This window comes from Phaethon lepturus, unplaced genomic scaffold (assembly GCF_000687285.1).
Source record: "Phaethon lepturus isolate BGI_N335 unplaced genomic scaffold, ASM68728v1 scaffold355, whole genome shotgun sequence".
Taxonomy (NCBI): domain Eukaryota; kingdom Metazoa; phylum Chordata; class Aves; order Phaethontiformes; family Phaethontidae; genus Phaethon; species Phaethon lepturus.
Genome location: NW_010542418.1, coordinates 56,879 through 84,334, shown reverse-complemented (window position 1 = coordinate 84,334; position 27,456 = coordinate 56,879). Strand labels below are relative to the sequence as shown.

The 27,456-nt window shown below is 36.5% G+C and overlaps 1 protein-coding gene across 1 annotated transcript in view; it reads right to left on the bottom strand.

Annotated features, from left to right (window-relative positions):
- Positions 1–1,219: 1,219 nt before the first annotated feature.
- The window catches only part of LAMA1 (laminin, alpha 1), a gene marked incomplete at its 3' end in the record, with an annotated part of 62,060 nt that continues 35,823 nt past the window's right edge, over positions 1,220–27,456 (bottom strand). The window contains exons 21-41 of the mRNA XM_010287995.1: positions 26,446–26,582; positions 23,557–23,793; positions 20,987–21,130; positions 20,437–20,616; positions 19,641–19,826; positions 18,641–18,768; positions 17,470–17,590; positions 17,192–17,329; positions 15,343–15,464; positions 14,351–14,437; positions 13,895–14,088; positions 12,754–12,896; positions 9,786–9,884; positions 8,740–8,851; positions 8,412–8,574; positions 5,867–6,077; positions 5,508–5,624; positions 5,258–5,421; positions 3,963–4,101; positions 2,642–2,735; positions 1,220–1,336 (exon numbers count right to left, since the gene is read on the bottom strand). Of these exons, the coding sequence (XP_010286297.1) occupies positions 1,220–1,336; positions 2,642–2,735; positions 3,963–4,101; positions 5,258–5,421; positions 5,508–5,624; positions 5,867–6,077; positions 8,412–8,574; positions 8,740–8,851; positions 9,786–9,884; positions 12,754–12,896; positions 13,895–14,088; positions 14,351–14,437; positions 15,343–15,464; positions 17,192–17,329; positions 17,470–17,590; positions 18,641–18,768; positions 19,641–19,826; positions 20,437–20,616; positions 20,987–21,130; positions 23,557–23,793; positions 26,446–26,582 (3,033 nt within the window). The remainder of the gene's footprint in view (positions 1,337–2,641; positions 2,736–3,962; positions 4,102–5,257; positions 5,422–5,507; positions 5,625–5,866; positions 6,078–8,411; positions 8,575–8,739; positions 8,852–9,785; positions 9,885–12,753; positions 12,897–13,894; positions 14,089–14,350; positions 14,438–15,342; positions 15,465–17,191; positions 17,330–17,469; positions 17,591–18,640; positions 18,769–19,640; positions 19,827–20,436; positions 20,617–20,986; positions 21,131–23,556; positions 23,794–26,445; positions 26,583–27,456) is intronic.

The following is a 27,456-nucleotide window of genomic DNA, read 5'->3' as shown; positions in this document are numbered from 1 at the left end:
ATAGAAGGAAATCAGGTTGGTCAAGCAACCAATGTTGCTGTGTTGCAATGTTGTTATGTTCTGAACATACAGACAGCTGGTGAGGCAGAAGGTCTACTACACCCTTTGCTTTGAGCTACTATCACTTTACATAGTGAGTGCACCACTCCCATCTCACCCTGCCCCTTACACCCCTATGTCTGGAATAGCAAGTAGACACTGCAGTTGGCACAAAAAGTCTGATTTAGGTCTGCAGGGATCCTTCTTCACCACAAGTACCCTATACAGAGGGCAACACCACCATGAATCTCTGCCCAGATAAACAAAAAAAAGAGAAAACTTCAAGAAATTTAACAGCAAAACTGAAATCAAACAATATTAAACCGTGAGTTAAGGAGGACTGTCCTATGATTTTAATAATGCCTTAATTTTGAGAGTGTAGCTTCATGCCAGATAGTATCCTGCAATTAATATTCAGTGTAACTTTATCACTAGTATCATTCTTTAGTGTGAGTTAAGAGTTGTAAAGTGGGTATTTTAAAGCTTTGGATGTAGCATTCTAGTCTGGACATACAGTACAATGCAACAACCCAGGCAGGAGGCCTTTAAGAGTGTTTGTCTACCTTAAAAAAAACAAACATAATTAAGCTTTGCAAAATATTTCAGTTCCTCTTATTGACAACTTCAAAGACATTTTCTCTATTAGTTTCCATGAACACTAGGTCTTGCCTTGATCCAAAATAATTACTTTTTTTTAAAGGGAATTCTTTAGTTTTGAAAATCACAGAAAGAATGTTTTCATGGGTTAAATGAAGGCAGCATTCGCAACAAAAAAACTTTTAAATGCAGATAAGATTCACAGCTTAATATAAACAATTTTGAAACAAGTTATCAAAAGAAAGCAAAACCTCACAGTTCCATATATAAATTTCTCTCCATGTGGGATTAAATATTCTAGTACTTCACTGTCTTCTCATCAGTGTAATTACATTGCTTTCAGAGCCCCTCTTGATTTACAGAAGTCTGAAATGGGAATAAGACTATGGATTTTATATAAGCCAGTTATGTTTCATGGGTTTACTAAAAAAAATGGAAAATATTCCTTGTAAGGCAGAAGGCTAAATGAGTCTTCAGTATAGTTTATTGCTAGGTCTCTGCAATCAGACAATGAACAGGATTTTGTTATGATTGTACTAGACAGTTTTGTAATAAGGAAAATACCAATATAAATTTCACTTACCATTAGGCAATGCTCTCAGTGTCAACAGGGAATCATTAAGCTGGTTGACAATTTTATTAGTACTTTCCTGAATCTTTTCTACCTTCTTGTTCAACCCATTTAATCCAAATAAAAGGCCTGTTGGAAGAAACAACTGTGATTTTTCTATGGATAAACAAATACCATACAGCCCACACAAACCTATGTATACGGATAACAAGTATTCACTTATTTAATCAATGGAACTTTTTTGTTTTTTAAAACAGAAAGAACATTTTACGAACAGGCAGGCAAATGAATGCACTACAAACAGATAAGCTCCTGTGGGCACTGTTCCATTCAAAGTTATCCTTTTTGGCCAATTCCATCAGACTGAATTAGTAGAAACATAGTCAAGAAAATGCTACAAATTAAAATGCTTCCATGATTGTGAACCCTTATAGCTTTTATGATGCTCTTCACTTTCTGTGATATCTGACAGGAGCCATTCAAAGAAGTGTTTTATTTATTTGTAATCTGTTTGCAGAATCCTCTTATTAAAAATAAAAATACATAGAACAGAAGGAACAAAAAGGGTATGTATGTAATCTGTCCATCTGAATTACATAAAGTGTACAGATACTTGTAAATCTATCGATTTTAAAAGCAAAAACCATTTTACAGTTAACAATTTATCCCTGTGAAACATGCACTTTCTGTCCAATTTGGTCCAAAATTTCCCTTAGGGCCTCTGCTCCTACACAAAGTCTGTGTACAAGATGCTTTTTTGAACTTCCATGGTGCAGACTGCAATGTCTTGCTGATATCTTTGGAGTAAAAAAAAAAAAGGTGGACTTCGGAATTTATGGAGGGACTCTGAGCCAAAAGGCACCTTGCACAGACAAAAAAAGTTCACTTTGTTTCTGTGTTTCAGCTGTGTAGAAGGAACAAGTAAAAATTATTCTGACTTAAATATATCATCCTACATACTTGGGTAATCCATGATTTATTAGATAAAATTGGATTAATGTATTTCTTCAAGAATTATGTTTGTTCCTCATCTACTGCACATCCCCTAATGAGTTAATTCAGAACATTTGCAAAAACAGACTTTTAAAGAAAGCATTGCTTGGAGGTAAAGGAGATCTAGTAAAGGCCAATTTTTTACATGCTTACAGAGAAAAATTATGTTCATACCTAAAAAAGTTAAATAATACATGACTCCATAATACGTTTATCTTAATTGTATAAAAACCATGAATAGTCATATGCATCAATATATTTCATATATTATATGAAAATATTTTCATATCAATAGTCATTTACCTTCGTTTATGATCATTTAAAAAAAAAAAACAAACAAAAAAACACCCCAAAAAACTTCCTTCCACATTAGAAAAAAAACCACAAAAGAAGATACAGAAAAAGAATTAGAAGCAGAAATGTGAACTCTAAGAAACTGACCATCACTTTTTTTCTTCAGATTTTTAGCTTCATTCTGAAATTTGGAGCTAAGCAGTAGAGTTTCTTTTCCAAGAAGACTGAGAGACAACTCTGGCTGAAAAACGCAGAGATAGTTGCCACATATGAAAAACAGAAATCCAACTGAAAATATTTAAGTACCTGTGGATATCTACTTCAAGTTACCGAACATTCTCATTATTTATGAGATACTATATTTGTTACCTTATTAAGTATCAATTAAAAAATACAACTTGTAATAATTTTTCCAAGAACGTGACATTGAATATCATGAGTTAATAAGAAGAGGAGACTGTGAAACAAATTCTACCAAATTTTAGTTTGAACACTGCTACTGATGCACTTTTGCCTTTTGGAAGATCAGTAATTCTAGTTCCAGGCTTAAGTCAAAATTCAGAGCACTGAGCACTTTTAAAATGAGATTATCTCAAAATCCCAGTCTTTATTCTTTTTTTCCATTTCTCCAACTGGAAAGATCTGGAAAACTACCTTGAAGGATTCATGCTGTACAAAGCTTTAATAAGACAGGGTGCTATAAAATAACATACAAGCTCACAAAACAATGCCAACTGTTTGGATCATGTAAATGCATTGTCACATTTGTTTCTCCAGGAATAACGTGCATGACACTTGTAAAACATAGTCCATCCCTTCCTTGGGCTTACAATCATGAAAAGCAGAAAGAGATAAAAGGGTGGGAGGAAACAGAATAATATGAAAGTAGTAAGGTCAGACTGGTAACTGGTCAGGTCTTTTTAAACTACTGTTTCAAGAACAACCTGATAATCTTGCAAGGTAGAGGGATAGCAAATGAGACACAAACATACATTTGGTTATGAAATGTCCTTGACTAAGCAAAATAATTGTGGTTGGGAATATCTAGATAGAAACAGAAGAGGGACAGGTTAAATAAGACGACGACTGAACAACTCCAAAGGTGGAAGGGAGCACCAGATGTTGGGGAACTTGAATTCTACAGGAACACGTGTCGGATGACTAATATAAACACTCATAGAATCCAGTGCAGTCCCCATAACCATGCGTTAGACATTAAGAAAACCAAACCAAAAATAAAAAATAAAAAAATGGTGTGGCAGAGAGAAAAGCAAAGGTAAACAGAACATGAAATCTGGTACTGTTACTGCCTTGGAGTACACATTCAGGATACCGTATACACTAGTAGTTAGTAGTAGTACAGGCCTCCATCAAGAAGACTCAAATTTCAGCAAGTGCAAAAACAGAACAAATATTTCAGAATGAGAAAGGGAAAGACATTAATTAAAATACTAATACTGATACTTACTAAATCCAAGGGGCCATTCACAACTCTAGATGCATCATCTGCCAAACTCTCCGTTCTTTCAATCATACTTCTAACACTGGAGTGGGTGTGGAGAGCAGCAGTCGTGTTCAGTGTCACATTTCTTAGTTTCGAGAGGCCACTAAATAGAGAATTAACTAGTAATTATCTTTTCACGAGAGCACCTTAATCAAGCACTAAATTTCAAGTCCTCAGTTACAACATGCACATCTTTCTAGTATACATGATGCACTCTGGAAAAAAAGAGTACACCTTGCTCTGTGTTGCATAAGCAGCTTTAAGTTCATTATTTTGAACTGGAAAAAAAAAAAAATCATTTCAGAGAAGGTTTTAGTCTATTTTTTTCTATTTTATTCCTTTTTGTTTATGGTCAGTGTTTCAATTTATAAAGCCACTTAAGTCACATTTTGCATGAAGAACATACAACTCACATCACCTAAACAGAACGGAACAGAAATAGGTTCCTAGCTGGAGCTCAAAAGCAAAGTAGAGGAATACAGAATCTAGGAGGAAATTAAAAGCATCTGAAAGCTATTCTGTATTAAACTTTGCTTTATTAACTTTATCAGGCTTTGAAGTTAGAAGACGTGTTCAGTGTTACTCAGAGAAAAATTTTCTGTTCCCAAACTTAAAATAGATGTAAATTTTCCAATCTGATATAACTTTTAACACACATATCTGATGACTTTAAAAGACAAAACAGCAAGAATTCTAGAAGGATTCCTGGGATAGAAGATTAATTTCCATTGAATTAATTGGAATGTCTTCCCAACTTTCAAATTTCAAGAGTGCATTTGAGTGGATTTGAGATTGCAACCCACTCACTTCTGCAAGATGCTTTGAAACCAACAGTAATGGATGCATAGCAGGAATAGGTTCTTGATAAGATTCAGAGATATATCGTCAAGAAGTACTCATACACAGATCAGAAGCTTGTCAAGTCACACCATGATATACTCACTGGGCATTTCATAATTCACTAGTTACTGTGGAAGTCAGCCACATGAAATGCAAGACTAATCATTCCCCTCTAAATCATTTAATAAAGGCACACTGCATTAAAAGTAAAAAGCACTTAAAATTAAATGGGGAATAAGAACTGATCATAGAATCATAGAATGGTTTGGGTTGGAAGGGACCTTTAAAGATCATCTAGTCCAACACACCTGCTGTGGGTAGGGAACTCCTTTAGTAGATTAAGCTACTATCTATTTAAATTAAATCTGACAGACACTACTGTAAATCTCTCCTGATTTCATATTTGTCAAGTTTCCTACCTCTCTAGTGCATCTGCAAGTCTTTGGAACTGGGCAGCATGGTCCTCGGCTCTGTATACCAGGTCAAGCACTCCTCTGACAGACATCTGCATCACCAGTTCATCCACGTGGTGTCGTAGTTTGGTGCTCCATAGGACTAACCCATCCTGGTGGACCTCCAGGTTCTGCACAACAAAACAGTTTCCTCTTTTTTTCAATAGTAAAACATACCTGACAGTGTCAAAGAGGATGTTAAAACTTCAGAACTTACAGATGTCGAGTTCTTTACATCTTTGGCAAGAGCAGCAGCAACATTCACTAGGACCTTCCCATCTTTAATGAGCATAGTCGAGACTTCTTCACCTTCCTTTATATTTAACTTTTTGTCCTATAGCATAAATCAAATGTTTTATAGTAGCCTGTAAAGTCACCTAGTGCAGATGAGTTCACTTATTACACGATCAGTTTTTGGTTTTCAAACAGGGGTCTGGTTTCCTTTGAATTTTTAAGGTATCACATATATTAACGTGTTTAAACATGTACAAATTTATTAAAGTCTAAAAAGCAGCTTTTAAACAAAATTTTATATTTTATATTTCTTAGGCAACAACACTGATTGTCCAGTCTTACATTTAACTCTGCCAGGTTGCTAGAGATAAGAGGAAACAAGCGATTGGTCTCATCCATGTTGGCAAGCGCCTTATTCACCAGATCCTGGGCATCTTGCAGTCTGCTGTTGTGCTTTGATAAGAGCTGGCTTGCATCCTTTTTTAGTTCAGCAAGCTCCTGCTGGGGTTTAAGATACTCTTTCTGAACCCGGATCAACAAATTTTCTGCAGCTCTGATAAAGAGAGTAATCAAAAAATAAATAAATAAGCAAAGGATAAACTGAGGCATGCATTTCTTCAGGAAAAATTGGGGTCATGTGAAATTAATTTAAATGCATCTTCTTACAAAGATTTTTCTGCAATTTTTTTTCTGTAATAGCATACACACACATTAGCTTAGCTGCTTGTCTTACCACACAAAAAGATGACTATCTGGGGGAGAGGGCAGGGATACAATTCACAAAGTTTGTACGTGGTGACTAGAGGGGAAAGGGGCTAGCATAATTCACATTTGCTTGGACTTGTTTGGGACATCCTCCACATCAAAACCTCTGTGAAACATCCCGCTGGGACTTCTCTATGTCTTAACTGTAGTGATTCATATTTTGAACGTAGGATCAAAACATCAGTTATGAGGACTGACACTGGAAAGAAACTAGTTACCAGAACTGAAAGACATATACCCAAGAGTCCTGAAAAGTTTAAAGATCCAATAAAACCAAATAGCCTCATTAAAACAAACACTGAAATGAGAAATCTCTGCAGTTATCTTCTTAAATCAGTAACAGACATTATCTGGGAAACAAATCCCCCCAATTTGTCAATTATAGTTGCTTCAGCTGCTCTATTTGCCAATACTTGCAATACAATACAATACAAATCTCCATTTGAACACTTCCCAGGTTTGAAGGAACTGAACTGAAAGTGTTCTTGAAAGTCTGTTCCTTTGTTTCAGCACATACACTGCAACTCCTGTACTGATACTTTTACATAAATGTTTGTCCCTTTTAATCTGATTTCAAGTCACATAGCTCTTTAGCCAAAGCAAAATAAACCTAGTTTAATTCACAATTATACACAGCAAAATACATTCCATCTTTCTTACTGAATAGCAGATGTGCATTTGCATGTATTTTTTTAAGACTAATACTTGACAGTCCTTACACTCAGAAGCCACAATCTTAATTTAAGTTACAAAAAAAGTATTTTACAGACAGTAATGGCTCCTATTTCAGTGTAGAGTAAAAAGGTTATATTCCAAATTATTTGGGAACTTTGCCTTACATGGCAAACGTGCAGAGACCTGTTACGAATGTTACTTAACAGTATATCATCACAAGCTCAGTCCATTGTGATCTACATGGTAACTTCTGCTCCCTGAAAAATGCAATGTCAAGCTGCTTATTTAAATCAGTTTTGAATTTACAGCTGCATTGCATGATAAATTCTGCAGAGCAAACAGTCTTACAAATCTTATTAACTCACTTTAATCTCTCAAAGAGCACTTATCAGAGAACTTTCAGAAATTTCAACAAAGCCTATAATTGAAAAAGTTAATTTACAAATGCCTTGTATAACCACTCAAAAGCTGATGTTGAAAGTCAGAACATTCTGTTACTATGCAACAGGACATTTTGAGACATTTTTGTAAGTGCAAAAAAACTATTTGAAATTCCTGGTAAATATAAGAACAAATAGTACATTTCTAGTCCATTTTATGTCCATTTAGCTTCTATACAATTTAATATTCAGTACAAGGACAAGCATAGGAATCTGTTGAACAAAATCAGATATGCTACCAACACAAACATTTTACCTTGCCTAATCCAAAGCGCTTAATAAAGAAAAGTCAAATTTTCAGAAATATTCCACTGTGGTCTAAATCTTTGTCCCCTGAGGCCAATGTTAACATTCTTACAGCTTTTGGTGGGGCTAGGGCAATACTTACTATTTCTGAAGTTGGAACAAAAATTTTGCTGACTGTTGGAACAGTCAGTTTTTTATATCACTAAGTCTGGCAATGAGCACTAATAAATAATGAATAGAAAAGCCATTTTAAAATAGCCTTTGACTGTGAACAAATCAAGACAATGGAATACAATCCTAAACAGTGGATCAGAATGTTGAAACAAGTGTCTTGGTTTCATTTTCAAATCTATGTGATACATATCCCAGTGACAATAAATCATCATGTCCTTCAGCAGACCTGACAAGTCCTGGGCTTGCAATTGACTGAGACAGTTCCACAACGTCTCCTAGCCAAAAGCAACAGGGAGATGTGTATTAGGGCCAGATCTGAATCAAGCAGAAACCAGTGAGTGTTTTCACTTATTGCAATTTGTGTCACGTCCAAATGAACAGGCTTTGTCTCTCAGTATCACATGGGAGGCCGAAATACCTTCAAATAATGTAACTCCAAATTCAGAGTTCACATAGCTCCACCTGAGCTAGTTATCCATCACACTGCCTCTTATTATGGCACACTGTTTCTCCAGATATCTCTCCAAAAAGCAGTACTATATTGTATAGACATACGTGAAATAAAGTTTTCAGTAAAACAGGCTTACTTTAGGATACTGGTAGCATTATGGTGCTGCTGAACAAAATCTTTCTTGCGCAATGCATCCAACAGGGCAGAAATATCATCCTGCAGGCTCTGAGATGTAGCATTTGACAGCGGGAGATCCAGGCCCAGTGTTTCATTTAGTGACATAGCAACTTCAGCAAGTACTAAGTAGGAGAGTAAACAATTTAGTCGTACCATTAACAAAAGACTATATGTGAACCCCCTGTGCAAACTGCAGTACTTTCCATGAAAATAGTTCTTGAACAGTTGCAAAGGAAATACCTCTCTAAATTCTGTAAAGAAGTGGAAATATCTTAAAAGCAGGATACCTCTGATGGTTGTATGTACTGTGTCAATAAATCCAGTCAGTTCTTGACTTTTATTCCTGGTTTCCTGAGTCATTGTGTTAAGCTGCCAAGCCTTTTTCAAAATTCTAGATGACTAGAATAAAATCAGAGATAATCTTTGACAGTTCTCCTAAAACATTGATTAATTCATGACATTTGACTATTATCTTTTCACTTTTTCCCAATATTGAGAATACTTTGTGAGAGGAAACAAAGTTTTTCACAAGGTAGACCCAGCTGATCCGTAAATCTGAGGCTCCCATGCTTGCAGATGCCTTAGTTATACTGAAAGTTCCAGTCTCTGAAATCAGTGAAGAATTGTATTTCCAAATATTTTCGTAATCAATAAGATTATAATTACCAAAGTTATTTCTTTAACAAATTAAGCATTATATATATATATAACAAATTAAGCATTATATATATATATTTAGCTACAATTAAGGTATCTTAGGACAACTATTCTTCTGGATACATCACCTGTAGCAGTAACAACACTGTTAGTTCAAGCATCTAGTTAAATTAGGTACACATGGTCAGCATGAGAGATCTAATGGCTGAAGTACTATTGTCAATCTTCTACCTACAATTTTCTCTGTGTTAAAAAAGAATAAAGAATACAAATGTTGTCTACTTTTTATGTGGATTTTCAATGTATTTATTTCTGAGATCATTTTAAACACTATAGGTATCAAAGACCTTTCAGTGAATTTTCAGTACGTTAGAACCAGTGAGAAGAAAATATCTCCCCTTCTCCAGTTTTAGTGCCTTAAATGATCACAGTAAAAAAAGTTTCTGAACTTAAACAGAAACCATCTAAATCTCTGGTACAGTATCATAAAACACTGTAGTTCACAGAAGAATTCCACAGAGTAATTAACTCCTCTCTTCAGAAAGACTACAGAACAGATTGAATTCTTTCACTGAACTCTATAGATTTAAGACAATGTCTAAACAACTCTGACATTTATGACATCCATGCTATGGATTTCTCCAGAAAGGCTAAGAAAAAAGGAGCCAGCACCTACCTCTTCATGCAGCTGATCAATTCCTCCTGATAAACTCAGAAGACTTTCTTTTGCTGTAGCTAATGAGTAAGCTAGATTTTCTCTAGGAACTATAGACCCCTATAAGAAACAAGAAAAAACAACACACTGTAATTTAAGGACTTTGTTGCATGTCGAGAAAAGTTCTGGGAAGAAAATAACTATGTGCACTATTGAGATCATTTATATGTTTTAAATGACTGATTTGCAAAGCACGTAAGATGACAAAGTAATGACGCACTTTGCATCGACGGTGTGTAATTTCTTGAAATAAGGAAACAATTCTCTGTATCCAGCCGCGTCATACTTTCAACTGAGTAATAAAAAGGAAGCCTAATTTCTGCTTTCCTGATTCTCAATTTCACCACAATCTGAGCTGTCCAAATAAGCTACTCTGCAAAGTTCAAAGGCCCAAATTAAATGCTTCCACACAGTCCCACAGCTGCTCCTGTGTCAGCAGCTGGTCTTATCAAAGCAGATGCACCTAGGCTATATCTCTGAGGATGACCTTGGAGAGCTCTTTGTTTCCATGTCAAAAGCCAGTGCATGACACTCAGGAGTTTGGGATATTGGTCCCCCCAGACACGATAAGGTAACACAAGCAGGCCTGTGGATCCTCTCACCAAGAGAAGAGAATAATAGTCTGTATTTGGCTTCAAGGTCCCCTCAAAACTGCCCTACATGGCAATAAATAGGCCATTGTACCCAAGTGTATCATATTTGATACAGTCAAGGCCTGCAACAGAATACCACTTCTCTAAAGATGCAAAGAAACTTAAAACATCTCTTACAAAGAGAGCGAGCCTGGGAAAGGTTATTTTTAAGATTTCAGATGTTTCAGAACCAACCATTGTAAACACCATAATAAGTATCATTTTGCCCATTTCAAGAATACACGGGATTATCCAATAGCCTTGTGTCAAATGGAAATTTCTGTGTCTTTTCCTCAGGATGAAGACAGAACAAGTGAAAGAAAAAAAGGAAGCTGAAGCTCTTGAGCCTCCTGGGATAAAGCACAGCAAGGTTCCTTTACAAGCCCAGTTCAAAAACCCAGAATAGGACAGCAAATATGTCTAGGTATGTCAAGTGGAGTAAACCACGAGGCTTTCACTAGAAAAATAGAAATACTTAAGTCCTCAGATGGACTGGAAATACAGAAACAATGAGTAGATGATCTGATTTGGTAACTTTCTCATTATTGAAAGACCCACACCTAATGCATAGAAAAGAAGAAATACTCAAGTTCCCAAGCAACCAACACGAAGCAAAGATGCAATACAGTGCAGGGGACAGCCCTTCAGGGAAGATCTGTAATGCACATAAACTTGGGGATTTCCTGGCTTCCAGCTACAATTACTCCGGTACAAGGCAAAACAAAAGGTAATCTTTGATTAGCCACAAAGAGGGGAATACCTGCTCCGAAACAGAGGAAAAAATTACAAAACTACCAAATTACCCTCAAGATTAAGCTGTTTAAAGAACATGTGGCCATACATAAACAGAACTGACATCATAATAACAAGAGGTTTTATATCGCTTTTAGCATCCCCCTTCCAAGAGAGTGACAGCTGGCTTTGATTTGATTTAACATTAAAAAAATATACATACTAAAGAAGAAAGTTAAACTGCTTTTATTTTTACCTAAGATTTTACTTTGTTTTATAATTAAAGTGCTAAATAAAAGCTACGTATTGAATAATGTTTATAGTCCCAGAAGACAATGCTCCTATACAAACACAAAACAATTACAGAAAGCAAGTCAACTGTATCCTTAAAGTATTACAATAATTCAGTACATTTAAGCCCTATGACAAAAAAACAAGGGAAGCATAACCGAAGCTTTGTAACTAAAATGTTAACAACTAAGACTAAAGGGTAAGAGAATCTCTGGTGAAGCATAAACACGTAATTTAACAAAGCTTGCCTTCAGATATTGTAATTATTAACATTAAGTACATTGATTCCATCTGCCTTACATCTTAAATAATAGAAATTTTAATTCAAACTCTTAATTTGTCAAAGCTGGAAGCACAAGAAGGCTTGAATTATTTTGATTTTGTTGTGATATGGTGGAATACAAAGAAGATAGCTTTGCTTCTGTCTTAGAGTTTCTCCTGCTTGACATATTGCTGAGCAGACTCTTACCAATAAATGTGCATATTTTAGTGGTCATGAAGTAGGGAGAATTCTGTTTACATCTGGCTTCATGCAGAGATCATATGAACTTAATCCACAGCAACAATAAATGACCTTCTAGAATCACAAAATGTGGTATTTCATGCTTTGTTTAAGGGGGAGAGGAGCTGGAAGTGAACTTTGTCACAAGCAGCCTAAAAGTGTCCAACACTGTAGCATTCTTCCTGGCTTTTGTGTCCTGGGATGGAGGACAGATTAAGGCACTTGCACTGCCAACACAACCAAAAGGAAAGCCAACTGCTGCATCCCAGGCACCCTGGCTAATTGAGAAGCAGCCTGCCGCTCTAGGGGAGGACTCTAGGGGAACCAAGCCTTGAGTACTACGGCTTGGCAGCTCTTCAAGCAAGGGACCAAAAAGGGAAAAGACGTGGCCTGATGTTTCTATTTCACTGCTGATAATTATTCCCCTGGTTTTCAGTAGGTCTGGGCCAAGTTTTACAGATCCACATAATCCAGGTGAAGCACATACATCTAGCCCATTCAGTAATCACAGTGCTGACTGACAAATACATTCATCCATTTATTTAAATGCTAGTACAACGAATGAAAAGAAAGTAATACAGGCAGCTAAATAATTTAAGATATATTTCTGTACCAAACGTAATGGTCTTAATCTGGTATCACTTACATATACACACATTCAAGCCATGAACTTCAGGAGGACTTCTGTTAAATTATTGTCAGATGTGACTGGCTGAAAGTTTTGCTTTAAAGGCATGACTAAGTATTTCTAATATTTGTGCTTTCATTTTACCTTCAGGTGTTTTGTTGCATTCTCCAATTCTGACAATATCCCACAGGGCACACGAGCAACACCAGTGAGGTTGACTGAAAGTATGGCCTTGTTGAGATTATCCAAACTGTTTAACAAAACTCCGGTGCAGTTGTCATCACAAGCTAAATAAAGCATTTTAAGAGGAGGAAGCAAAATTAGTATTAAAAAGAAGTCACCAAATACTGAAATGTATTTTGATTTACACAGTACCTGCCTTTACTTTTTGAGTTAAGAGTGATTAAGTACAGTAATTTTGAGTATACAGATTTGTAGTGTTGTCCTCCCCCTTCCTGCCCCAATAGTGGACCTATTCCAAACATACTCTCCTTAGGTTAGCAAGCATTCAAACCTTACTGATTCTGCTGGCTACTGAGCTGCTTGCTGTATTATAAACTTATTGAGCCTATTTAGCTATATTGCTATAAATCCACTGATGCCACTGACACTCACCCAAACTGAGGAATACAGGAAATCCAAGCCTATAGTGGTGTAATTCCATTTATTTCTTGTGTTGTTTTGTGGGGTTTTTTTTTTTAACTTCTACGAAACAAAATCTAAGTCCTAAATCCCAATTCATTTGAAAACCAGATTATTGTACTTGCTCTATCTTTCAGATATCTACCCTCTCATACGGAATTACATGACTAATTATCGGAGGAATATGATTAATTATTGGGGAGAATGCCTACATACCTGGGATGACTCCAAAAGTATTATTACAGCAACCTTACATCCAAAGAGTCAATGACACAGGAGTTCAACACTGTCAAATAAAGGTATGCTATAGACAGCAAAAAGTATTAAAATTATCTTTCCTTAAACTTGTCTGTAGCACTAAATAAGCCCTTTTAAGGATTAACTGCTTGTCTGATGTTATAATATCCACTGTAGTTTCCTCTGTGTTCACAGAATAGTTGAGGTTGGAAGACACCTCTGGAGATTATCTACTCCAAGCCCTCCCTGTTTTACAGAGATATTAAGTTGTTAAGATTTCTCTCCTTTCATAGAAAGAATAGGGCTTCACATCGTAAAAACATTCAAGAAATAATCACATGCACATAAATATCACTGGAATAGACCAAAGCCCATTGGGAAAGTAAACAATTTAAAAACCACCTACAAACACACTCATCTTCCACAAGTAGATGTCTCGGTTCACACTCCTCACAGAGCTGTCCTGTCACACCTTGCTTACAGAGGCACTGGCCAGTTGCACGATCACAGTTAACATGAACAGAGCCACTTGGATTGCACCGACATGGATGGCAGCTGCCACCTGGAAGCTGAGGGTCACCATAGTAGCCAAGGGAGCACCTACACAGGGAGGAATGGGACACTGAACATTAGATGATATTGATCATAACATTAGATGTGGTATTTATCTTTGAAAATCACTGGTAGGTTTCTAATTAATGGCTTCTTAACAGTAACTAACAAATCACTCTAAGTCCTTGTACACTTACTCATATATTTATTTATGAACATTGAATAATCCGTTCCAAGTACAAATATGGCTCATATTAATAAAACTGTCCTTGGGAGTTGGGGATAAATAGGGACATCATGTGTAACTCACCTTTCACAGTACTGTCCTTCATATCCTGGGAGACAAGCATCACAGTGGTAATCCTGAGCACCTTTCAGGACACAAGTGGGACTAAAACTGGAGGAAGGATAAACAAATACCTGCTAGCACATAAATGGAAGACCATACAAAGACAGTGAACACCTTCAGCCACAGGTTAAATACTGTAAGCAACAGCATCCTCTGCTCAGTCTGATGCAGTACTCTAGAAGTTGTACTTTAAATTATTTTTCCTGAAAAAGTTTGCTTTCCTGATGCAACTCCATTACTGTACAACATGCTAAAGCATCTTATGGCTTTCCTTTTAAAAGATAAGACAATGAAAAATGGATACTGCATGATATAGTATATATGTAACTGAAATTTGCATGAGAACATGAGAGCTGCTAGACTCTTACTCTGATTCAATTATCCAAAAGCAAATAACAAATATGCTTTCCAAGCTTCTGGGGAAAAAAAACAGCCTGCACAGCATTTTGATTTTCAAAATAAGAAGTTAACCGCTCCTCTACCAAACAAACAGATGTATACATTTCAAACAAAAAAGAGTTCTTGCTCTTCCCTTGGGACTCATCTCATGAAAAGTTCCTGCATTAACTGGAGATGCCCACAATCTTTGTAAATACAAAAGCATCATTTTTTTCATGAAAACCGAGACCAACATTTGAAACTAAAACATATCAGAGCAACTTACTCCATTATCTATAAAACATTCCATGTGGCTGATCTACTCTTCGAGGAAAAATTGGCTTATCAGTTAACATTTTTATTTTAAAGCCTCACAGAGTTACCTACCATTAGCTGTGTACAACTCAGAATTGTAAGCTCCATTTACTAAAATAGGTAGCTTCCAAATGTCTAAAAATTAAGGACATGTAATAACTAACTCCTGTTGTCATAGCATGGGGGGAATAGAAGGCGAGACATACAGCACAAGAAATCCGTAATGCTAAAATGTACATTGGATTTATAAGTTTGGTTACCTAACAGGGTTGGCTCTGGGACAGGCACAAAGAGAGCAGTCGTTGACAGATCCAGTTACTTTCCCATAGTAGCCTGGCGCACAAGCACTGCAGTAATCACCAACTGTGTTATCTCTGCAGTTCTGATACACAAAAAGGAATTCAGACAGATTAAAACAACAACAAAACAACAAGAGGAACTTTATCTTCCCCCCAATCAATAAACATATACAGTTTCCAGCAATCATTTCTAAATGCCATTATCCATTGGTCAGCACTCTCTGAGTGGAGGAAACTTTTATGCAGAAATAAGCAGAATGGCAGCATATTTTCTCTTATGTGAATGCCCCCTCAGGCAGGCTGACCTAATTTCTGTTACAAATTTCCATTAAGGTTTATGTATTTCTGCTTTTATTAATCCAATTCAAGCAAGGAAATCACAATACAAAGCAACTCCCCCCCATCCCCAAAAAAGCAGCAACTGATGGAAAAATTAAACAGGATACCTGGATGAAGAATGCAAGTTTCAATGTTTCAGCAAATGCATTTGAATATTATAAACCAAGGACCATCCACAGTTAGGATTCACAGACACTACATTTAATTTGTCAACAACACTGATCTATAGACAGAGCTATTAATATTAAAACACTAAATTAGTATTATAAACATAATGCAAATGACTAGTCCACTAAATATATAAAATTCAGTTTCTCCTTTTTTTTCCCCCCTTTTTTCCTTTTTTTTTTTTTTTTTTAATTCATATTCTTGCAAGTGTGTATGTTTTAGAGATTAGTTGAAGACAGTAAGCAGTAGCAATGCAGCCCCCTATTGTATGGGAGCAGAAGTCAGAGGTGAAGAACATCTCTTTTGCCTACACTACTCATCCAGAAATGTCTAAGTAGTAATCTCAACACGTAGCTGACTTGTCACCCCTGCAAAAAGAAGCTGAGAGGAAGAATGACTAGTATTCACTAGTGTGAAAGACCTATGTGTTTTGGCCGTGTAGAAATGAGAACAGTAGTTCTCACTCATGAGATATATTACTTTAGGACCAATCTAAAAGCGGAAGAATGGTTTACATAAGCCTGAAGGACTAAGGAAACTTACTTTAAAAACTGACTTCAAAAATTATTTCAGCAGATGTTGACTTCAAACTAATCAATTTACCAATGGAAAAAAAAAAGCAACTGAAAAAAACTTTAGGAAAGAATAATTGAGCCATAGCAGAGAACAGACTTAATGTACCTCATTTGGTTAGCTGAGAATTTGCTGTCTGCAGGGCTTTCAGCCCACAAGAGAGGCGCAATGTGTTAGTTGGATGTGGCTCCTCTTTGCATCTTTTGGGATAAAATGAGAGAAGCGAGCAAATTAACTTAGTTGAGGGGTATCGTTTTACTAATTTTGTCTCTGGGAGTTAAAAAAGCCTCACTTAGAGCTGCCCAGAAGATTCTCTCCCTGAGAGACAAAGAATTTGACTTTGACCTAGTCTGTGGTGTGGTATGGCTTACTGCTTCCTTTTCTACTTCTTTTTTGTGTGACTAAGCAGACCTTGGCCAGACCAAGGACAGAAGCCCAAAAAAATCTCATGGAAAAACAGATAAACTGAACTGATACATAAGTTATTTGTAAAGTAAAATAAAAAAATAGTTAATTATTTCAAAGATGTTAGTGTCCAAAACGTTTGATAATTTTACTAAATGGATCCTAAGGGAAATATTACTCAGATTTTCCATTTTTCGGAGTTGAGGGGAAATTATATTTTATCCACATAGCACAGCCATATACTTCTCCAAGAAACTCTTTCCATAGGTTACTGCCATTGTATGCTCAGGTGAAAACAATAGAAAAACGTATGAATTGTACATACCAAGCACTTTCCACTTCCAGGATCACAGGTTTCACTGTGGTTGTTGCAATGACATGGCACACAAGGTGCTATCGAAGCATGAGGCTCTTTTACACTGAGTTCTGTATGCTTTCCCCTGTAGTATCCTGGAGCACAGCTCTATTTGTAAAGGGAATAAAATACATTAAAAAAATTATCATGGTTATCAATAGTTACAAACAATTTAAAAAGCCATTTAAGCCATTTTTTTTTTATTATCACACTATTAGACACACAAAAAGGATTCAAGGATTCTGTACCTGACAGGACAATCCAGCATAACCAGTAGGACATCTACATTGCTCTACAAGATGAGCTCTAGCTCTGCCTAGATGCATTTCTTCAAACTTCACTGCAGTTTCCATTGAGATATTTGCAATTCTACAAGATACATGCAGAAGAGAGCGTGAACATCTAGAGAAGTTCTAGGAGCAAAACTGATAACCAAACATTTTTATTCTTCAACATCAGGGATACCATACATAATCTCCCATGATGCCATTTTCCCCATGCAAATATCTCAATAAAATCTCAAGATTCTTTACGTATTTATGGAATTTCAGGACCTACAAGAAACAAATCAGAAGTATTTCAAAGTAATATAGGTTGATTCCCACTGGTTTGCACAACTTGACAAACCCACCCGTATGTATTTCGGCCTCAGAAACACTAGACAGAAATACATCTGTTTTGTCCTATGGGTTTTTGGACAGAGCTAACAAAGAGATAGTTGAGGGCCTGTGAATCAAAAATATTCCCGAATCTGGAGGTGGAATCACACTTCTTTGCAGCTGTGAAGATGTACAGATATTGGGTTTTCACTGGATGCATCTCTGCTTGTCTTGTTAGTTTCTGAACTGACAGATGCAATGACTATATCCCATCTCTTCCCTCTCATTAATAACCTAGTTCTGTTCAAAATGGCAGTAAAATGCTACCATTCTGAGGTGTGAATATTTTAGTACCACTGGCCAGAATTCATAAAGCTACAGGAGAGACCTAGATTGGTACAAACCCAAGAACACAGGGGGCCATGTGTTTCAACTGAAAAAAAACAAATAAAAATATCAGTACCCATGAAAATAAGATGGGAAATAAATAATTTAGAAAACATAACTACATCAGCCATACTGATATAGATAAGGATATGATATAGACCAGCCAACACTGCATCAGCCTGTAACGCTCTGTGCTTCTTTATGAGCTTTTCTATCAAAGTAAGAAGCAGAGACATTTAGTGTTTCACAGAAAGAATTAAAGAGGGATTCTGCTGCCATTAAAGGTCATAAATGTTTTCTTATCAGAGGAAGAACATAAGTTACAAATAGGAAATTGGAAATTTCTCTAATTTGAGTTAAATATTTACTGTATAGCTCAGTTGGGACTATTTCTAAGTTAAATTACAGTAAATGTAATCAGAGATTGCTTTACCTGCTTTGCTGTAATCCTTGGCCATAAGCTGCCTTGATAAGGATGTATTCAACATTGCTTAGCACAGACATGAAGTCGGAACGTAAGACAGGCTCATCAGACACAGAGTTAAAATACTTCCAAGAATCCTAGGGGAACATAACGCATATTATTAAAACCATGAATGTTCAAGCTCACGTCAAGGTAACGGTCTGTTCCTCCTTTTGTGTTCTTTCAGAAATGCAGTTACAGTGACTATGTCTAAACTCTAGGCCACAGAAAATCCAAAATCTTGCTCCATGTTATAGAACAAGTTGGGTTTATGCCCTTTCTCCTCTCCTTCCCTGCACTCAAGTTGCATGACCAGTTCCTACAGGAAAGCAGTCCAGGCCTGCATGGCACAGCTTTTTCTGGCTATATCTGGAGAACCCAAACAGCCAAAAGACCAGGATTTCACAGCACTCAATTTATGTGCAGTTAGAAACAGGTGTTGTAACTGCATCCTGCCTCCTGTCAAGAAGAGAGACCTCACCTCAGCCGCCATCAGCAGAGAGTCCCATAGACCAAAGCAGGTCATTGTTACCTCCTCTGAAGTTGTCAGGTGGACACTACTGCAACTTATTGCTCCTTCTAGGCTAATATTCACGTCCCATGCAATGCTCCTAGGTGGTGAATGTAACATACAGGCTACATAACTATGAGACTGCCCGAGATTGACAATATCCGCCTGCCTGTCACTTATCACTGAAATCTGAGTCTGTGTTTGAAAAGCTTGCTACAGCAACACCTTCAGCACTTCCAAAAGAAGAAGCGATGTCAAAATGTTATTTGCTGCTATAGCACAATATTCCCAGCATTTTTTTCCCTAAAATAGATGCATTTTAATCCAAGCGCTCTATTTACTTACCTTATTTGAAATCAGCTATGCATTTTTTCCCAAGTATTTTATTAAATATGTAGAGCTTTTCTGTAAAAGCTCATGAAAGAAAGGCAATATTTCCACATCAATGTTTTGACTCACCTCCTTCATTTCTACTTCCTTGTCAGTTCTTACTCCGTTTTCTGGAGAAGGGATGTCTACATAGATGACCAACTTGCTGGTGTGACCTCCTTTCATTAGAATCTGTGGCTCAAAATTTGAGGTTCCAAAGCCATCCAAAGCATAAAAAGCAACAGTATATCTCAGCTTTCCTCCATAGGCCATGAGCTGTTTGGATAAAAAATTGTCACTTTTATTTATTCCAAGGTTAGAGTTACTAGCTGAAAATATTTTAATGTCATCAGTTGACTTGAGAAGTGTCAGTTCTTTGAAGAATTGGCAATAAAACATGAAAATTGACTTAAACTCAGCAGTTTTTGCACCAAGGTTAAATGCGTATTTATAAAAAGCAGTCTGTTTCTTATTTTAGGCCCTTTCAAGGTGTGCACTCAATTTTAATTTAATTCCTAAGCAATATAGATTCCACAATCTATATACTGAATCTAGTGCCAAGGCTGAAAACTCTTTCAGGTTTCTAAAGTAGAATTGAATACATCACTCTTCCCCCCCATATGATCTCTGAAGAGTAACATGGTAATTAAATATGGGTGTTACCAATTTACAGGGTCAACAAAAATCTCATTAGGAAAGGGTAATGTAAACTTACTGTTTTTGCTTTCTATAAATAAGTTCAATCACCGAATGTTTATACTATTATGACCTACAAGAATAGAACTAACACAGAAAAATGTTACCAAGATAAAGTGACTATTATACAATAAAGGAGTGACAATAAAGAAATGGTCTAAAAAGCATTCAAATTATGTAATGGTCTTACCTGGTCTCCCTGAAATTGCCCTGGTAACCTCCAGTAAAATGTTTCTGTATTTAAGTATTTTCTGACTATGGCAGCATCCAGTAAAACATCAGGAAATTGTGAAAATACTCCTTCCACTGTTCCAGTCAGGTTACTCTGAGCTACTACATGCAGAATGGACTGATCTGGAGTCAAGGTTATCTGCAAAACAAAGAACAAGAGAATATTTTTGTTGAATGAATCTATCTCAGTGTAACATACTGTTAACAGTTTCAGCTGCTTTGAGATAGTCAATAGTCCATCTTAGCGTAATAAATGACCAAACCAAAAAATTGGCAAACATGTTTCACAATTACTTTTCTTTTAAAAAGTGAAGAGTGAAACACAAGGCTTCAGAAATAAGACTATGACCACTTACCATTTGCTTTCTTTTTTGTTCTGCCACATGCCGTTACCTCCATAAACATTCAGCCTGATTAATGAAATGTACGCAACCTTAGGCACACCAGTGTGGTACCTAACATGAGGATAACACCAAACTACGTCTGTATATTGATGTGACTTTACTTACAGGAATTCTCACATGATCTTCTAGTTCCGAACAAAATGTGGACATCCCAAAACAGAAACATGGAGTACAACCTAGTGCATTGTTGGCAGACAGAGCAAAAGTTCCAGGTTTACACTCACTGCATTGTAGGCCAAATACATTTTCCTAGAGGAAACAAAAAAGAAAAAACACACCCCATAACAGCACACTTATGTTGCTTTGCTAGCTGAATGAAAGATGGTTCTTTTTGGAAGAAAAACTAGTTGCTATGTAAACTACATAACAGGAATTCACTTATTGTATCCATTCTGTTTTACTATGCAGTATATTATTTTTTCATTATTTTCCAAGGCTGGTTTTTTTTTTCTTTTTTTTTTTAAAAAGGAACATTCAAACTGAACTCACATATTCTAGTTTCTAGCAAAAATTAGCAGCTATACATTTCCATTCAAGACAAAAATCTACACCACTCCCTGCCCCACCCTATCTGGAAAACAGGCTCTTAAAGCCAAAGAAACTGCTCAGTATTAATAGGAATTGGGGGACCTATTTCCAAGCATCTGTTTCTGCACTCAATTCCCAACTGGTAAGTCCAACTTGAAGAAACATGCAAAACTACAGTCAGTGCCCACTGGCACCTTTAACCAGAAGGTTGGAGAGAGACCTATGAAGGCATAGATTTGTTGCCTTGAAGTAAGTTATTTTCTACCACTTAGTCTTTCAAGAACAGATTCATGCCTTTTCCGAAAAATCTATACTACTCAATCTCTGTATTTAATGTTTCCACTTCGTCAATTCAGACTTCGCTATTAACAATATATGTGAGTTATTCGTAAGCACTGCCATTGGTTATAGCACAGGACACAAATTTGAACTTGCAACATAACCACATTTTAAAAAAGTTGAGATTCTCCATTTTGTATCTATTGGTTTCTTCCTATCATTAGTATCTTCAAAAGAGCAAGGTTCTATGATCTGAATCAATGTGCTGTTCCCAAGCCTAATAAAACCGTGTGCGTCTGAGCAGAAAACACTTCTGTATTTCATTCCATTTGTATAATGAGGATAAGAACATAATAGATTTTTCACTGGAGTTTTCTATCATTTAATTAGTTTTTTAAAATGCTTTCACATCTAGAATTGAAGAATCTGTAGAAGTGCTGTCTACACAAAGAATGAAGCAATTCATTGCCAAAACAGCACGTAGGGAATTTAAACTTTTAAGTTAAAGAAAAAACAACGTTTTATCAGAGATTGTCTGCTCAGAAACTTACGATGATGTCAATTAACATGACCTGCACTCAGCACCGCAACTCTTGCAACAAAATATTCCTAGACTTTATGAAGGAATAGTATTCCTCGGCTTGAGGTAGAAACACTTTGTCTGTATTGCTCATTGCATCAAGAACACTTTTACCTATTGCAGCTGGTTCTTCTCCAATGTTGTATGTGTACTGAAAAAAACCCCACTTTTAAATAGCAACTAAGAAATAGTGCACATGAGTTATCAACTATTATTACTGGAACTATTTGCAAAGCAAAATGCAATTGTAGAAAAAAGCATGTGGGATAAATGAAACACATAAAAATTGTATCATTAAAAATGGTTCATATGGCATTGTTCTTGGTATCAGAAGGCATTTACATCATACAGAGAAATATAGTGACACTGAAGTCACTAGCACCATTCTCATATATTTAACAACATTTACAAAAATTTTTTTCCCAAAACCCATGGCCAGTGCTTAATCTTATTCAAGAGACAGAAGGAAATCTAGGAGCAAAAGGAAAAGCAACACAAATGCATCCTAAATCATTTCTACCTTACAATACTAATCCATAAAAAAAGAGGACTCTGAATATACGACAAGAATGGCATAGTTACAGAAGTTCACTTAATACAGAATAAACAAATGGATCTTACATTAAGCAAATGCAATCTATTTGAATTTAGGACTGCAGTGAGACCATACCCGTGAAATACGCCAAATCCTGTAGAAGACTAGAAAGACAACAGTCATTTTTCTATCAGATGTACAGTGGCTGTTTTGTAAACTTAGCAATGATTCAGCATCATTCAGCCAGAAATGACTTTTTGCTATTAGGCATATAGTCTGATGTATCCTGACTTCCTAACACACACCCACAGATCAAATTCCAGGAATTCTCTCTAAAAGAGAACTACAGTACTGTGCCACAATAATTTTATGATCGCAAACTGGAACTAAAATTACCTGGCTATGTAAAACAAAACAAAGGGAGGATTAGTATTATCACAGGAATTTCTGAGAACAGAAATAACGCCATGTTGATAATGTTGCTATCTCTTCTGCCTACAGCTGTGTTGTGTTCACCCAAAGTGGGGAACCTCACCTGGCAGTTTTTAAACCCAGTTGACTAATAATAAGACTTATTTAGCACTGGTACAGAAAATCCTTTAGGGGTGATTTAGGTGTATTCAGAAATGTCTCAAAGAAGGAATGCAGATTGCCTTCTGAAGTCTTTTCAGCCCTACACCTTCCATGACTTTTATGTAATAAGTGACCAGAAAACCCCAACGCTGTCCCAAAAGTGTCTGAATACTTCAGTACCTTGCAGGTACAGATGCCAGTTTCTTCTTCACAACCACAAAGTCCTTCAGTGTCATCACACATCTCCGCTTTGGTTCCCCTCAAGTCACAGTCACAGGCAACACAGTCCGGGTAGTCCCTGTAGCCTAGTGCACACCTGGAACAGGCTTGTCCTCCAAATTCAGCTTTGCACTGGCATTGACCTGTCAATACATCACACTGGAGACCGGCAGAACCAGTGTCGCTACAGTTGCAAGCCTTAGATGAAAAGAAATGTTCATAAATAGCAGATCTTTAAGAACAATTTTGTTACAACCAAACCAGTACAGTAAATTTAGAGTAGCCCTTAAAACTCAATGTTTGTCAACAATTACTCTATAATAGTAAAGGGGAAGGACTTCCACATAGAAATGAGGTGGTTTGGTTTGTATTTGAACAAAGAACTGCATTCCAGTAAACAGTGGATGGCAAAAAGTAAGAAGCTCTGTTGATTCCCAAATCTGGGTTGGGAATCAAAGTTGAAGGAAAAAATCCAGAAGACTTTATTTAAAATACTATGCATTCAGTGCAGCAAGCAAATTAAAATAAAGTTATATAAATGTCAGATGAAAGAAATCTGTAAGTACAATAATTTTATAAATATGACAGAAAGAAAAAAAAATTCTTAATACTGACATTCTTTTAAGATTTCAAGGAGCATTAATAGCATCTACATCTTGCTCAAACTTATTTAATATTTGATGAGGAATGAAGAATCTCATTGCATCCAAAGGTGGGAAGCTCAGCATGCACTGCAACTCAATACCAAAGGAATACTGTTCTCTGTCAGAGTCCATCCTTCAATAGCAAAGGAATACTGTTCCCTGTCAGACTCCATCCTTCATTACGCAAATGAATAATAACAACAGGTTCAGGAATATGAACCTGTTATTACAAATATGCAAAGTGGATGTACTTAATTTGTCATTTTTTTTGAAGCAGACTGGATCTAATATTCAGTCTTTCTTTCGTATCTGTGGTTACTTAACAAGCCCAATTGTGCTCTGTGGTTATTTCTAACAGTGCAGGCAAAAAGTACATTTCACCTATCACCACCTGACTGTGAGCATTTGCCCCGAGTCTTCTTTCCTCATCATCACAAAGACCCACAAAATCTATTAGCATCACTATGTATCCTTTAGCATTCTTCACAAGTTTTCTGCTCACCATTAGTACTCTTTGTATTAAGCAGTTTTCACTCTAGCAGCAAGGACTAGGTACTACACCGCTGAGTCTCACACACTTTATGACCAAACAAGTTTACAACTTTGGCTCCCAGGTACCATTAAAGGTCTCTACAGCTCTGAACATCAAACCATATTTTAGAGAACCATAATAACAGAAATAATTTACATGTACTTCAATCTCTATCTATATGTGATAAAGATAAATAAGGGCTCTAAGGTACAATTAACTGTGCTGCAGCACACGTGAAAAGGGCTGTAAGCAGAACATGACTACAGCTCTGCTCCATCACTGCACCCAGAAATGGATGCTGAATACCAAGAAAACTGCAAGAAATGGAGCTACATGAAGTATTCCACTAGTGCAGTCCATTGTAAAAACAGACCAGCTGTGTTTCCAATAGCATCTCCCCAATATCATCCATGTGGAGAGCATGCAAGAGCCTTTCCAGGGTTTGCCAGTAGACATTGCACCAGACCTCAGCCTGGCACAGCTGATTATTGACCGCAGGGGAGCCTCTGTTGGGACTGCTATCTGCAGACCACAGTAGTTTGTTGCATCAAGAAAGTAACTGAAATACCTCAGAGTAATTCATGTTAATTACTGTGATGCTGTTACCAAAAGGAATGCTAAACAATGGAGCAAAAGTGGTAGTTACATATTTAAACTTGATCATTGGCAAGTGCTGTGGAATCACCCTACGAAAAGGAGCACTTCAAGCAAAACACACAGGGACCAGCCTGCTCTATTTGCAGAACTTTAGGCAAGAATGACAGTAGATGGTAGCTGACAAAGCAGTGGTTTAATGACTGGCTGCCAAGTAAGTTGCTATTAACTCATTAAGATGGTAAACTCTGAAGAGATATTATAGGACTATTATCATCCTTACGCTAAAAAATTAAAGAGAGAAAACGGAAAACAATTTTGCTGATACTTGTATTTGTCAAGCACTTACTGCATATAATGACAGACCTTGTCAAAGTGATTGTATTTGTGGTTTCTCCATTAAAATTACCCATTATATTCATGTAATTCTGAGGCTTTTAAAAAACTCAACATTTATAAAATAAAGATTGGCCCTGACAGGGGATTTACTGCCTGAATGTAATTGCGTAAATGGTTACTACTCCTTGGATCTGCACTGAGTTGGCATTATACTGCTTAATCATAAATATTAAGCTGAAATAATGGGAGTTACCATTTCTCCATTCATGAAACATTAACTACCTGATACCATTTTAATTTTAAATATTCAGAAAAAAGCGTGCAGTTAATTCCAAGAGAAAAACAATGAAATCTACCTTAAAACCATGATACCATGACTCCTTGATTAGCACAGAAACTATGCTGTTGCCAACTGTTGCTATAAATCTGGTTTAGTATCACTATTTAAACAATTAGAAGTTAAAATACACATTTCAGAATTTTAATATGATCTATGCACCTACCCAGAATAGACACTCTGATCAGTATTTTCAAAAACAGCTTTCTTAGAAGGTTCCTCAGTAAACACTTTATGGTCTGTTTTTTTGGTTTTGTGTGGGTGGGGTTTTTTTTTATGTGAGCATGTTGCACTAACAAGACAGAGAATAGAGACTGAAGTTCTCAAAACAAGAGTCCAATTCTGACATTAGTACAAGGCGAATTGCTTTTAACAGCCATGGCTTTTCAGACAGACTATCATACCTTGCATCCAAGTTTAGGGGAGATTCCCCAGTGATTTTCTTCACAGAGTTCACATTTTGGTCCCCGAGTGTGAGGCGGGCAAATGCATTGGCCAGAATCAGCATTACAGTTGTTCTGAGTATGAGCACAGTCACAGGCTGCAAAAGAAATAGGACCAAATGATGAACTGTGTCCTTGCTTTGGCTATAGAGAAGAAACTCCAAGACCACCAATAGTCTCACTTTTCTTAATTAAGCAGTACTGTTTATCCATCCCACTAGGAACTCCTTGCCATCCCTAATCACTGAGAAACAAATTATGACCACAGTGGCATTTCATCTTTTTATTGAAAGCCCATTATTGCTTCTTGACATAGCCTGTTTGGTGGTTTGAAAAGCCATACTGCATTTCCACAGGGGAATCAACAAAACCAAACAAAATTATTGTGGAGAAGAGTAAATTTGTAGGAAAAAGATTCTATTATAGAGGATGCAAAACTCATCAGGAGATATGATAATGTTCTCAGGCAAGTAAAAGGATTAATCTCAGGAATTAGTACTTTTCAAGAATTGCTTAGTGAATAATTGGGATAAATAACTATTTCTGTACTAACTGCTGCAGGAAGCACTTGTCGGTTTAACAAATGCTAAAAGCAGAAGTTCAGAAAAGTGGTTTTATTAATTGTTTAATAACATTTACAAAATTTGACACTGAAATGGTTAAAGGTATCTAAGGGATCTTTGAGTCTTAGTAAAAACAGAGTATATGTTCCGAAACATAATCCTATCACATAACCTCACTGCAGGTTTTGTATTACTATACTATCTGAGACATACAAAAAACATTTCTGTCAGGTTGGAGAAAAGGTAGGCATTCTTTCAGCTATACTGTGTTGGAAAAGGCATCTTATTAACATGATGAATTAGGTTTTTTGATGGCATGTTCTCCGTTTGGATTAATATTGTCCTGTGTATCATGACTAAAAATTGTACATACCTAGGTGATGATGGGAAAAAACAGTCAATGACACAT